This window comes from Bufo bufo, chromosome 9 (genome assembly GCF_905171765.1).
Source record: "Bufo bufo chromosome 9, aBufBuf1.1, whole genome shotgun sequence".
NCBI lineage: Eukaryota > Metazoa > Chordata > Amphibia > Anura > Bufonidae > Bufo > Bufo bufo.
Genome location: NC_053397.1, coordinates 199,127,813 through 199,139,838, shown reverse-complemented (window position 1 = coordinate 199,139,838; position 12,026 = coordinate 199,127,813). Strand labels below are relative to the sequence as shown.

Here is a 12,026-nt window from a genome sequence, read left to right as displayed (position 1 = left end):
CAACAGATTTATCAGTGTATTTATGCCAAGTGGCTGAAGCACTTCTTCCACTTTTCCCAGTTGATGAGATGGAGTTTTTATTTTTATTTTTTATTATTAAAAACAGATTCCACTTAAGGCAACTTTCACACTTGCGTTTCTATTTTACGGTATTCAGATCCGTCATAGGGTCTCAATACCGGAAAAAAAAACTGCTTCCATTTTGTCCCCATTCATTGTCAATAGGGAGAAAACGTAACTGAACAGAACGGAGTGCTCCAAAAAGCATTCCGTTCCGGTCTCATACTGGAGAGCAAGCTGCGGTTTTCTTTCCGTTGTGGGATGCGGAGCAAAACAGATCCGTCATGACCTACAATGCAAGTCAATGGGAACGGATCCGTTTAACTCTAACAATAGAAAACAGATCCGTCCCCCATTGACTTTCAATGGAGTTCATGACGGATCCGTCTTGGCCATGACAAAGAGAGAATACAACCGGATCCGTTCATGCAGATTGTTGTATTATCAGTAACGGAAGCATTTTTGCTGAACCCTGCCAAAAACGCTAGTGTGACAGTAGTCTTATTATAAAAACAAAACAAAAAAACAACGTAAACTTATCAGAAATAAGCAGATTATAATAAAATTACCTTGGACAACCCCTTTAAGGATAGCTTAGTATTGTAAAAATCATAAAATGCACACAATTCAACTTTCTATTTTAACCTTTAATGACCACTTTTTAGCTTTTTTGCTAAGTGCAGGTATAATGACTATAGTGTTTTTATGCATTGGCTGTCACGGTCACGGGTTGTTTTAGTCTGTTTAATCTCAGATGACAATTGCTAAAAGATTACGATTCAGTTCTTGCCATGTTGTTTTATGATCACAGTTAAAGCTGTTTTACATATTCTGCAGGTTCCTTTCTACAAGAGAGCAGAACATTGGGCTAAACTAAGAGGAGAAGCTTGAACACGGTTGTATTATGGCATGATTTTGTACACATATGTTTTGGACTAACATAGACGTGCATGAGCCGGAGCCGACAACAGTCTGTAAATTTACACTTTGCAAAAAAAAAATATATATATTATTATTATAATAATAATAATAATAATAATAATGGTGTTTGCATCCAGCATAAAAACCCCCCCACTAATTGTAATTTATTAATACATGTGCCAAAAAATTGCAATCTAAAAGTCTAAATTTTTTGAACAAGCACTATTTGCAGAAAAAAATGCGACCTTTCAGGGAGATTTATACCACACTCAACAATTTTCTGACAAGTAGGTGTTTGCTTTTTGAGGTTTTATGCTACACTCGCCACTTTCCCATGAAGTGGTTATGGTGTGGAAGGTGTCAGGTGAGGTCTGCGCATCTCACTCCAAACTAGGCCAACACTGGCGTATGAAACTCCAGCCTGGGCGAATTCTCTCCATCATTGTTTTTTTTAGGCCCAATATCAATAACCAGTTGGAAGGTCTGTCTCCAATGTCCTTCCCTGTAAGCAATTCTAATACCGGTATACCAAAATACAAAATGTCCGTTTTATGGCTTTTCCTGAAAATCAGTCCAATGAACTCCCCACTACAGAGAAGTCTGCTGTTTGGAGTCCTGCGTCAGGAAAACGCAGGTCCAAGTAGCCCAATGACACTTCAGTCTGCAGCTGCCTAAGGGCTCATGTACACGAATGTGTTTTCTTTCTGTGTCCGTTCCATTTTTGCTGTCCGCATCTTTTGCGGCCCCATTGAAGTGAATGGGTCCGCACCCGAGCCGCAAAAACTGCGGCTCGGATGCAGACCAGAACTGCGGTCATGTGCATGAGGCCTAACTCTGTGTGCATTCGGTTTCCGTGTGTCTGTTCCATAAAGAAATAGAACATGTCCTATTCTTGTCCGCATCACGGATACGCATAGGACTGTTCTATTAGGGGACAGCTGTTCCGTTCTACAAAATACGGATCGCACACGGACGTCATCCGTATTTTTTGCAGATCCGTTTTATGTGGACCGCACATTACATACGTCAGTTTTACTGCAGGTTTAGATAGGTGAGGTTGTGGCAAAGCACTGTATGACTTCTCGACAAGAACGCTGAGTGTCCAAAGTAGTGCTGTGTGCCGTTTAGTGATGTTGGTAGGACGCGATCACCAGGAGGGGCATGGAGGCAGCAGTAGCCATGTACGTGAGACATGATTACTGCCATGTATGTGATACATGGCTATAATCATGTATAGGGCTGCAGTAAATGATTATTTGAGAAATCAAGTATTCTACCAATAATTTTTACGATTAATCGAGTAATCTAATAAGAAAAATGAATTAATAGACTTTTTTCCTTTATAAAAACTCATCAGACCCCCTGCCATCAGTCCCCAACACCCTTCGTTCCCCCTGTGCAATCAGCTCAAGTGCATCAGTTCCCCCAGTACCATCAGCTCCACTATCCACCAGTGCCATCAGCTCCGTTCCCCCAGTGCTTTCAGCTTCACTCCACCAGTGCCATCAGACCATCCATTGCCATGTCCCCCACTCCCCCAGTGCCTTCATGCCATCCATTGCCATGTGATGTCCTCCACTGCCATGAGACCAGCCCCTCCATGCCATGTCCACCACTCTCCTAGTTTTATCTGCCCCTCCATGCCATCCACTACTATGTCCTCCTCCCCAGTGCCCCCATGCCATCATCCATGTCCCCCACTCTCCCAGTGCCATCAGATCAGCCCCTCCATGCCATGTCCCCCACTCCCCCCAGTGCCATCTCCCCCGCCATGCCCCCCTCCTCCAGTGCCTCCATGTCATCTGTCCCCCTCCCCCAGTGGCTCCATGCCATCCACCATGTCCCCCAGTGCCATCAGCCCCTCCATGCCATGTCCCCAGCACTATCAACCCTTCTATGCCATCCATGTCCCATCCCCCACTCCCCCAGCGCCATCAGCCCCTTCAAATCACAGGTGCGTACAAAAAAATCTCATACACTTTGCCGGTACTGTACTAAGATGCAATTTTTTCACGCAAGAATCCACACAGAAAAACTGAGCATAATCCGCAGCACGTGCAGGTAGCCTAATATAGTGTGCGGCGCGGAGCACTAAATATTGGTACACAATGCCATGCGACTTTGCGCTCTGCATAATACAGGCAGATTGCATAGTAAACATCAGGGATATTTTTCTGATATCCTGATCCTAGGTGGGTTCTGGGCACAGTCTATAGGTTTTCCCATCATCCTGTTACATATACATCTAAGTGCACATACATCACTCATAGACATGTAATACAAAGTGGTGAAGGGTGTGTCGGATAAACATCCTCTCCTGCTGCGCCAAACATTCCCAAATCCTTCTTCCCACTTGAAACACCCTTTTATGCCCGGCTTCTCTACGGCATTTACAGGAGGTTTAACCCCTTCCTGTTATATTTTATGATCCGATAAAGGCTCACCAGTAACAAGCAGTAGAGGTGGGTGTATGAAGCAGCTTTCCCCTCGGGGGGGGCGACTATGGGCCTGGTGTTACTTTCTCACTGCATTTATAAATAGATGGGACCATTCTAAGTTCAGTGCGATGTCACGTCAGAAAAGCCATTGAGAAAGTCAATTAAAAGTTTCTTTGCAAGAAAATTTAGACTAGCACATCCATAAAGGTAACATGCAGACCGCAAATGAAAAACGTATATGGCAGCACACCATTACACGTACAAACAATAGAACTAGGGATTAGGAATAATTCTAGATTAAAGTGGTACTATGTGTTATCTACTATACATGAAAAACGGAAGTGGATGTGCAAGTTTACATTTTCTTGCAGTGTGTTTGAAGGGTCTACCAACTGCAAGGTGGCTTCTTGCAGGGTGTTTGATCTGCCTTTTTTAGATTGAGCACTCCCCGAACATCTGCCCAGGGCTTCTGAGCAGAGTATAAATGTAGCTGGTTCCTACACTGCCCTGAATATTGTAGGCTTAGGTTAGGCCCAGGAGAGGTACCCATCTGCAGAAGCCACCTTGCAGTTGGTAGACGGGCCCGATACACATTCAATCAAAAATGTGCGAAGAGCTTTCATTTTTCATGTATAGTACCGCTTTCATCTAAATTTAAAAGTTTGTTGCCATTGTTTATTTAAAGAGGTATTCCCGTCACAGACAATGGAGGCATATCGCTAGGATATGCCTTCATTGTCGGATAGGTGCTGGTCCCACCTCCGAGACCCACACCTACACTGAGAACGGAGCGGGGAGAGTGCTGGCTGGAGGACCCAGGGTCTAGCCACCGCCAAGCGCTCTCCCCATACAAGTGAATGGGAGTGCACTGCGCCACCACTCCCATTCATTTCTATAGGGCTGACGGAAATAGCCGAGCGCTGGCTAGGCTATTTTCGGCGGCCCCATAGAAATGAAGGGAGGCCAGATGCGCATGTGCAGTGCACCCTCCAACGCTTTCAGACTCAGTTCTCACCTCTGGGACCCGCACCTATCAGACAATGGGGGGCATATCCTAGCAATATGCCCCCATTCTCTGAGATGGGAATACCCCTTTAACTCAGGATTTTTTTTTTTTTATTGTAAGCGGGAACTTGTAGAGATCGATACCTCCCTGCTTCCCTCCGGTTACGGTGGTCCCCACCTGTAAACTTCCTACACGGACAGTCGTCGGCCTGAGTGGAGACGTGTCCCCAAGTGGCACATCACAGTGGCCTATGTGACCCCCGTCCATGTAGGGGACAGGTGAAGTGCATTGAAAATACACCCAGAAACTCTGGCTTTTATTTAGATTGTGCTGGATTATCTTTTCCATCGTATGCTGCCCTAAGTGAAGATCGTATAGTACAGTGACAAGTCCCCAAAAATGTGCCATTTGGCCAAAAGGAGCAATAAAAAAATAATACAGCAGACGTAGGTGTGGTGTATTCATATTTTTTTTTTAATCCTGCAGTTTTCTACTGATGAGGGTTTACTAGCGTTCTGCTTTAACTTTTATGTAATGCCTGTGGTCCTGGGCTTCAAACCTGTGCCACTTGGGTTTAAAGGGGTTTTCTGAGATTTTATAACTGATGACATATCCTCTGGATAGGTTAATGGTATCTGATTAGTGGGGGTCTCACACCCAGGATCCCCACCGATCACCTGTTCGAGCAAGCACCGGTGCTCACAGTAGCGCCGCGGCCTTCTCACAGCTTAGCCTAGGCCATGTGACCTTATGTTCATCGGTCACATGACCTAGGCGCAGCTCAGTCCCATTGAAGTGAATGGGGCTGAGCTGCGATACCAAGCACAGCCACTATACAATGGAAGGCGCTGTGCTTGGTGAGTTAAGATAAGGCTGTGATGCTACTGCGAGCGCCGGTGCCTTCTCAAACAGCTGATTGGCGGGGGTTCAGATCGCTCATCAGTTAAAAAATCTCAGAAAACCCCTTTAAACCCAAGAGGCACAGGTTGAATCTCAGGACCACAGGCATTACAAGTTAAAGCAGAACTCTAGTGAACCCTCACCCCGACGGTTTAGTAGTTTAGAATCTGTTTTTGCTGTAATAGAAATCCTCTCTTCATTCACAGAATTCATGGTGGGCTTATGCTTACACACACACACACAGCAGCCAATCAGAAGAAGCAGAGCTGTCATACAAATCATGAGAGCAGCACCCCGAGTCAGTGAAGAAAATAAATAGCGGGTGAGCATCTCCCATGGGGTAGTGCCTATAACAGGTGAGCAACCCCCATGGGGCAGTGCCTTAAAGGGGTTTTCCAAGATTCTGGTATTGATGACCTATCCCCAGGATAGGTCGTCATCAATATCAGATTGATGGGGGTCCGAGACCCAGGACCCCCACTAATCAGCTGTTGAAGAAGATGCTGGAGCTCCGGTGAGCGCCGCGGCCCCCTTGCAGCTTAACAAGCACAGCACCGTGCGTTGGATAGTGGCCATTGATAGAGATGTGTGAATTTGATTCTATATTTTGTATCTCTAGGACTGTAATTAGTTAACTTTTTCTCCTTACAAGTGCCTCCCACTCCCCTCTATGTTTCAAGACTGGAGAAGAGAGGAGGGGGGGGGGACAAAGAGCTGTGCTGTGGGCAGTGTCTGTTTTCTCATCTTTGTACAGGTATCCCAAGGGAGGTGTATAGACTGTGGAGGAATGCATAAGCCAATCACATGGCTTGATGAGAGATATATATATATATATATATATATATATTATTCACTGCCTATAGAGAAGCACCTCCTTGAAGTGTCACATATGACGTATGCAGTAGTATTGTTAGAATAGACGCCATTATAATATGGCGGATACTTAGATGTTTACATTAGTTCACATTCCAAAGTGGTGCACAGTGCGCAGATGTTAGAGTGTTATCTCTTATCTTTTTTCCTTTTTGACCAATGAAACAATGTTTAAGCCTCAGAGAGGACTGCCCTCTTCTGAAGATGTATATACCGCTTACTTTCTGTAATAAAGTAGAGATTGCTTTGACCAGCTTCTGTGTCAGTGTCCAGTCTCTCAACCACGCGTGGATATTAACCCCTTGGGGGTACATAGATTTGGAGCACCAGAGTGCATCTCAAATGCTCTAATGTAGGGCGACTTTAACACCATGCTTTGTACTGGGACTGAGCTATGCTTCGGCCGCGTGACTGATGAATGTGATGTCACTGGCCATCGTTCACGTGGCCTAGGCGTAGCTCAGCCCCACTGAGTGAATGGAGCTGAGCTGCAATACAAAGCACAGCCGCTATCCAACGAACGGTGCTGTGCTTGGCAAGCTTCAAGGGGGTTGTGGCCACCATCTCCTTAGACAGCTGATTGGCGGGGCCAATGACTGTCCGTGGGTGTCAGACCTCCACTGATCTTATATTGATGACTTATCCTGAGGAAAACCCCTTTAAATGTGCTTCAAGTGTAATTCTGAATTGTGAAGATGAGCTCTTGCTACATTGTGACATTCCCAAGAAGGAATCTAACAGGATGGTGAATCTTATAGGCTATGTACACCTTCGGAGACAATCTTTGTTTACGATTGTATTTTTACAACTTTTTGGCTAAGGCTACTTTCACACTTGCGGCAGAGTGATCCGGCAAGCAGTTCCGTTGCCGGTAATCTGCATGCAAGCAGACAGCATTTGTAGACGGATCCGGATCAGTCTCACAAATGCATTGCAAGAATGGATCCGTCTCTCCGTATGTCATCTGGAGAAACGGATCAGTTATATATATTTTTTTTCACATTTTTAGCGGTCTGCAGGTATTTCTAATGCCGGATCCAGCACGAATACATTTCAATGTAAATTAATGCCGGATCCGGCAACTGATCCGGAATTTTGGATGGAGATAATACCGCAGCATGCTGCGGTATTTCCTCCGTCCAGTGACTCAACTGAAGACACCCTGATGCCTCCTGAACGGATTTCTCTCCATTTAGAATGCATGGGGATAAAACTGATCAGTTCTTTTGCGGTATAGAGCCCCTAGGACGGAACTCCGTGCCGGAAATGAAAAACGCTAGTGTGAAAGTACCCTAAAAATCACGTTTTCAATTGGCCTTTATTCGATATACTGAGCCGTTCTGTCACAAAGGGTTAACTGTTTTTCTAACTGTGCACTGGTACTTTCACTTTCACATTGTGCCAAACCATATCTCTAAACTACTAACAAGTCAAAAACACTAAGCCACATTCTTATCAGTAAGATATGGAATGAGCTTTAACGAGTGTTTTTTGAGGTCAGGAGATGAGAGATAAGGAGCCAGAAAATCCACAGGCTGCTTCTAGAGCATGTCAGCCCTGTACAGAAAAAAGGATTCCGTACTTTTAATAAAGACCAATTAAAAAAGTGATTTTGAGCTCAAAATAAGTACATTGCAGTAATTTAAAAAAAATTGCCCCCAAAGCTGTACATAGCCCAGGGGTTGTCCAGGTTCAGAGCTGAACCCGGACATACCTCCATTTTCACCCAGGCAGCCCCCCTGACATGAGCATCGGAGCAGTTCATGCTCCGATGCTCTCCTTTGCCCTGCGCTAAATCGTGCAGGGCTAAGACATTTTCAGGAGTTCCGGTGATGAACCAGGCTCTCCATGGGGCTGCCAGGAAGCCCAGTGATGTCACCGGCACAGATGGGCAGGCTTTAGCGCTAAAGCACGCCCATCTGAGCCAGTGACATCACGGAACATACTGCCGGGCGGAAGCCTCCACCCAGCAGTGTGTTATTGTAAACAAAAGAGCCCTTGGCCTGTGAGATCTAGCGCAGGGCAAGGGAGCGCATCGAAGCATGAGATGCTCCGATGCTAACATCAGGGGGGTTGCCTGGGTGAAAATATGGGTATGTTCGGGTTCAGCTCTGAACCCGGAAAACCACTTAAAGTATCTAAAGTGACCACTTGTTTTAGAGCAGCAATGCATAAAATAACTTGTGTGACCAATGGCATCAGTATCACGTTCAGAAAATGTCATTCAACTGTTTTCTTGTATTATTTTTTTAAGATTAAAACAGTCCGGGATCACAAGGTTGCAGTTGTGCTACAGACCTCGGCGTCCACCGGTGCTCGTATGAGAGCTTTATGTTATACTGTTAATTAACTGTCTCTTTAAAAGCATCCAAGAAAAATAAAACTATAAGCCTTGAAAAATACAAGTGTTTGATGAGTCAACTGCACTTTCCATCACCTAAAAGGGAGAGTCCCATGAGCTCTCATTTGATTATTTTGTGATAGGGCAGCAGTTTCAAGGTGCTGGTAAAGCTGCGAAGGTCATTGATCTGCACAGTGTCGGCCATTAGAGGAGATGCAGGGAGGAAAATCAGGTCTGTGATGTTTCCGTAGGACGATTCGGGTTCCCCTGATGGAGTCTGAGACGCAACAACATCTGGTTCCTTCTCCCCAAATCCAACCACCTGTTAAGAAAATAATCCGGATTATGTACAAGTTTGTTCTAATCAGTTAGTTTATGAGAATCACGGGAGCAGAAATGGAAAAGCTACGAGACTGAACTATGAGAAATGGGTTCTGCCAACTGTATATGCAACATAAACTATCCATCTACATGCCAGGAGCTCTTCATGGGAGGGGGAGAATCCCCCCAAAAAGGGCAAGCAAGAGGCGATTAAGAAATATCTAGTTAAAATGTCTGGCTGGTTCATTGGCGCCATAGAGTAGGAAGAGCATATCGCGTGATCGACCGCCGTTCCATCAAAATTCTTCTTTACTGCATTCTTAGGGCTCCGTTCTGTGCTTCTGTTCCGCAAGAAGATAGAACAAGTTCTATCTTTTTGTGGTACGGACGGATCGCGGACCCCATTCAAATGAATGGGTCCGCGATCTGCATGCGGCTGCCCCACGGTCGGTGCCCGTGCATTGCAGACCACAATTTGCGGTGGGCAGCACAGTGAGGGCTCATTCAGAAGACCGTATAAATAAGTCTGCATCCAATCTGCAATTTAGGGATAAGGGCACTCGGAACCTCTGTTCTAGTCGTCAGTGGTGGGGCTCCCAGTGATCAGACATTTATCGCCCATCTTGTGGACAGGTGACAAATGCCCATTGTGGGAAAGCTCCTTTAAGAAATTAATCAGCACAGAATCTTGAGCCTTGCAAGAATAAAAAAAAGACAAAGTATTTAAGGCTGGATATTCAGATTAAGGCTACATGCACACACACCACTGAAAAACAGACATGTCATGGCCATCACACGTCCGTTTGAAGACCAATGGTAGTCTATGTTGGGTTATCCACAGGACAGTTTTTGTGACGGACGTCAAAAAATAGAACAGGTTCTATCTTGTCTGTTTTTAACTGACCCACTGCCCACATACAATTGAATGGGTCCGTTTCTCAGAAATGTCCTTTAACAATAGACATTTTATCAGTTTTTAACAGACGTTTTATTTCACTGTCGTGTGCATGTAGCCTAAATCTGGTCAACAGCTTTTACTATGGCTCATAGAAACAATCTGGCTTCCCAATGGAAGAGACAAGCAACCATTGCTTAGGGCAGACGAGATACCTCAGTGACCACCTCGTCCAGCTATTAAACTAAAAGAGAAAATTCATGAATAGGGGCTAGTCTAGTATTCTCCAGCCTGTGGCTCTCTAACTGTTGCAAAAGTATGAATTCCAGCACGCCTTTACACCCTGAGAGTTGTAGTTTTTCAAGAGTGTGTTACAGGTTGGAGACCTTTAGGCTAGATTACAAGGTTAGAAAGGAGCACTCACGTGTACACTCAGAACCTTGCTGTCGCAGCCTCTGTGAGCCTTGAGCCATCTGTTCATGTCCTCCTTATTAAATGTTCTCAGGACATCGATCTGAAATTAAAATTATGGAATAAAATATCGTATTGTTTTCTCATGTGACATTAAAGGTATTGTACCTCCTCAGGACAAGCCATCATGATCTGATCGGCCGGGGTCTGCATCCCCCACCAATCAGCTGTTCGGCAGCAGCTCCAGGGTTTGGCGGTGGAATTACACAGCTCTGTCCGTTGTGCAGTGGACTGCAGTGCTGCGCCCACTGAAGTGAATGGAAGCAGTGCTGCAGTAACAGCCAGAGCTGTGCAGTGCCAACTTCCGGCAGCAGAGCTACTGCAGAACAAATGGGGAGGGGGGGTTGGGCTTGCGGGGTATTGGAACCCGCCGATCAGATTGTGAAGACATGTCCTGAGGATGGGCCATCACTTGTAAGAGAGGGGACAACACCTTTAATGTCAGATGAGAAAACAGCTGCTTGGTTCACTGGTAAATTCACAAGTGGCAGAAAATTCTGTGAATACAACGGACTTTCAGCTACAGAAATGTCACGTGTGAATACGCCCCATGAGTTCACCGAGGTTAATTACCTCATGCTCCAAGCGGTCGAAGAGATACTGCTGAGTGAGGACTTCGCCCCAGTTCCTGTCCACTTCTTCTCCAAGGTGAGTGTCCTCACATTCCTTCAGCTTTATTAAAGCCTTAACCTGCAAATAAAAGACAAAGTTTGTTAGGGTCCATTTACACGTGCGTAATTCTGGCGAGCATCCGTACCGTAATTTTGCGGAACCATTCATTTTAATGCAAGATGTGGCTGCAAAAGATGTGGACAGCACACAGTGTTCTGTAGTTCTGTGGCCCCGCAAAGATAGAGCATGTCCTATTCTTGTCCGCTATAGGCATTTCTATCATAGGGCTGGCCATGTGCGGTCCGCAAAATGCGGAATGAGCACGACCGGTATCCGTGTTTTGTGGATCCGCAATTTGCGGACTGCAAAATGCTTACGGGCGTCTGAATGGACCCTTATACTAATGCGCTGCACAGGCCTGGTGGGCATCTCAAGTTGTCTCTCAGATGAAACTGATCAGGATCTTCACCATTCTGCTTTGGTCCAGCGGGCCGAGTGAAGCCTTCTACAAATGTTCTCTTCCTTTGTGATATGTGGTAGAACCTGGGTGACAGACAGGTTGGATCTGGAGAGGGATTATGGAAGTAGTCCTCTCCCTTCCCCTGGAGGAAGACGTGGCTGAAATGTGTGTCGAGCACTGAGGTGGAGACCCGGGTCTGGTTAGCTTTTGTCATACAGGCTACAGGTTTGTAAAAGCTCAGGAGTCTGTTTATTCCACCTTCTACATCGACTGTTACACGTGGTGTATACTGGGTACCTTTTAATGGTCGTTTTTAATTTATGTACAGTAGTTATTCATTACTTTGTGTATTCTTGGGGCGTATTGGGTAGGTTTTATGTATTACAAGTGAAATTCTCTCCAGTCGGCTACCGATTCAGGTCTTAAAAAAGGACCCGTCCCCTCTCCTGACATGTCCGTTTTAGTAACTGCTTGCATTCCCCATTTAAAAGTAATTCTGGAACATCTATTCTTATGACTATGTTGTGCCATTTCTGTATTATTCCTGCTAGAAGTTTACAAATCAATTGCCAGCAGTCTGCAGTAAAAGGTACTGTTGGGTGTTACCAGTAGCGGGTGTATCTGACTCAGTGCTGCTGGTGTCAGACTGTGCAGGTACACACTCCCAACTGGTAACACCCATCTGTACCTTTACTGCAAGCTGCTAGCAATTCATTCATAAACTTCTA

General features: G+C 45.4%; 1 protein-coding gene across 1 annotated transcript in view; it reads right to left on the bottom strand.

The window, feature by feature from the left end:
- Positions 1 to 8,209: 8,209 nt before the first annotated feature.
- NRDC (nardilysin convertase) overlaps positions 8,210 to 12,026 on the bottom strand; it is a 38,945-nt gene continuing 35,128 nt past the window's right edge. The window contains exons 29-31 of the mRNA XM_040407441.1: positions 10,800 to 10,916; positions 10,180 to 10,269; positions 8,210 to 8,861 (exon numbers count right to left, since the gene is read on the bottom strand). Coding sequence (XP_040263375.1) covers positions 8,661 to 8,861; positions 10,180 to 10,269; positions 10,800 to 10,916 — 408 coding nt within the window. The 3' untranslated portion in view covers positions 8,210 to 8,660. The remainder of the gene's footprint in view (positions 8,862 to 10,179; positions 10,270 to 10,799; positions 10,917 to 12,026) is intronic.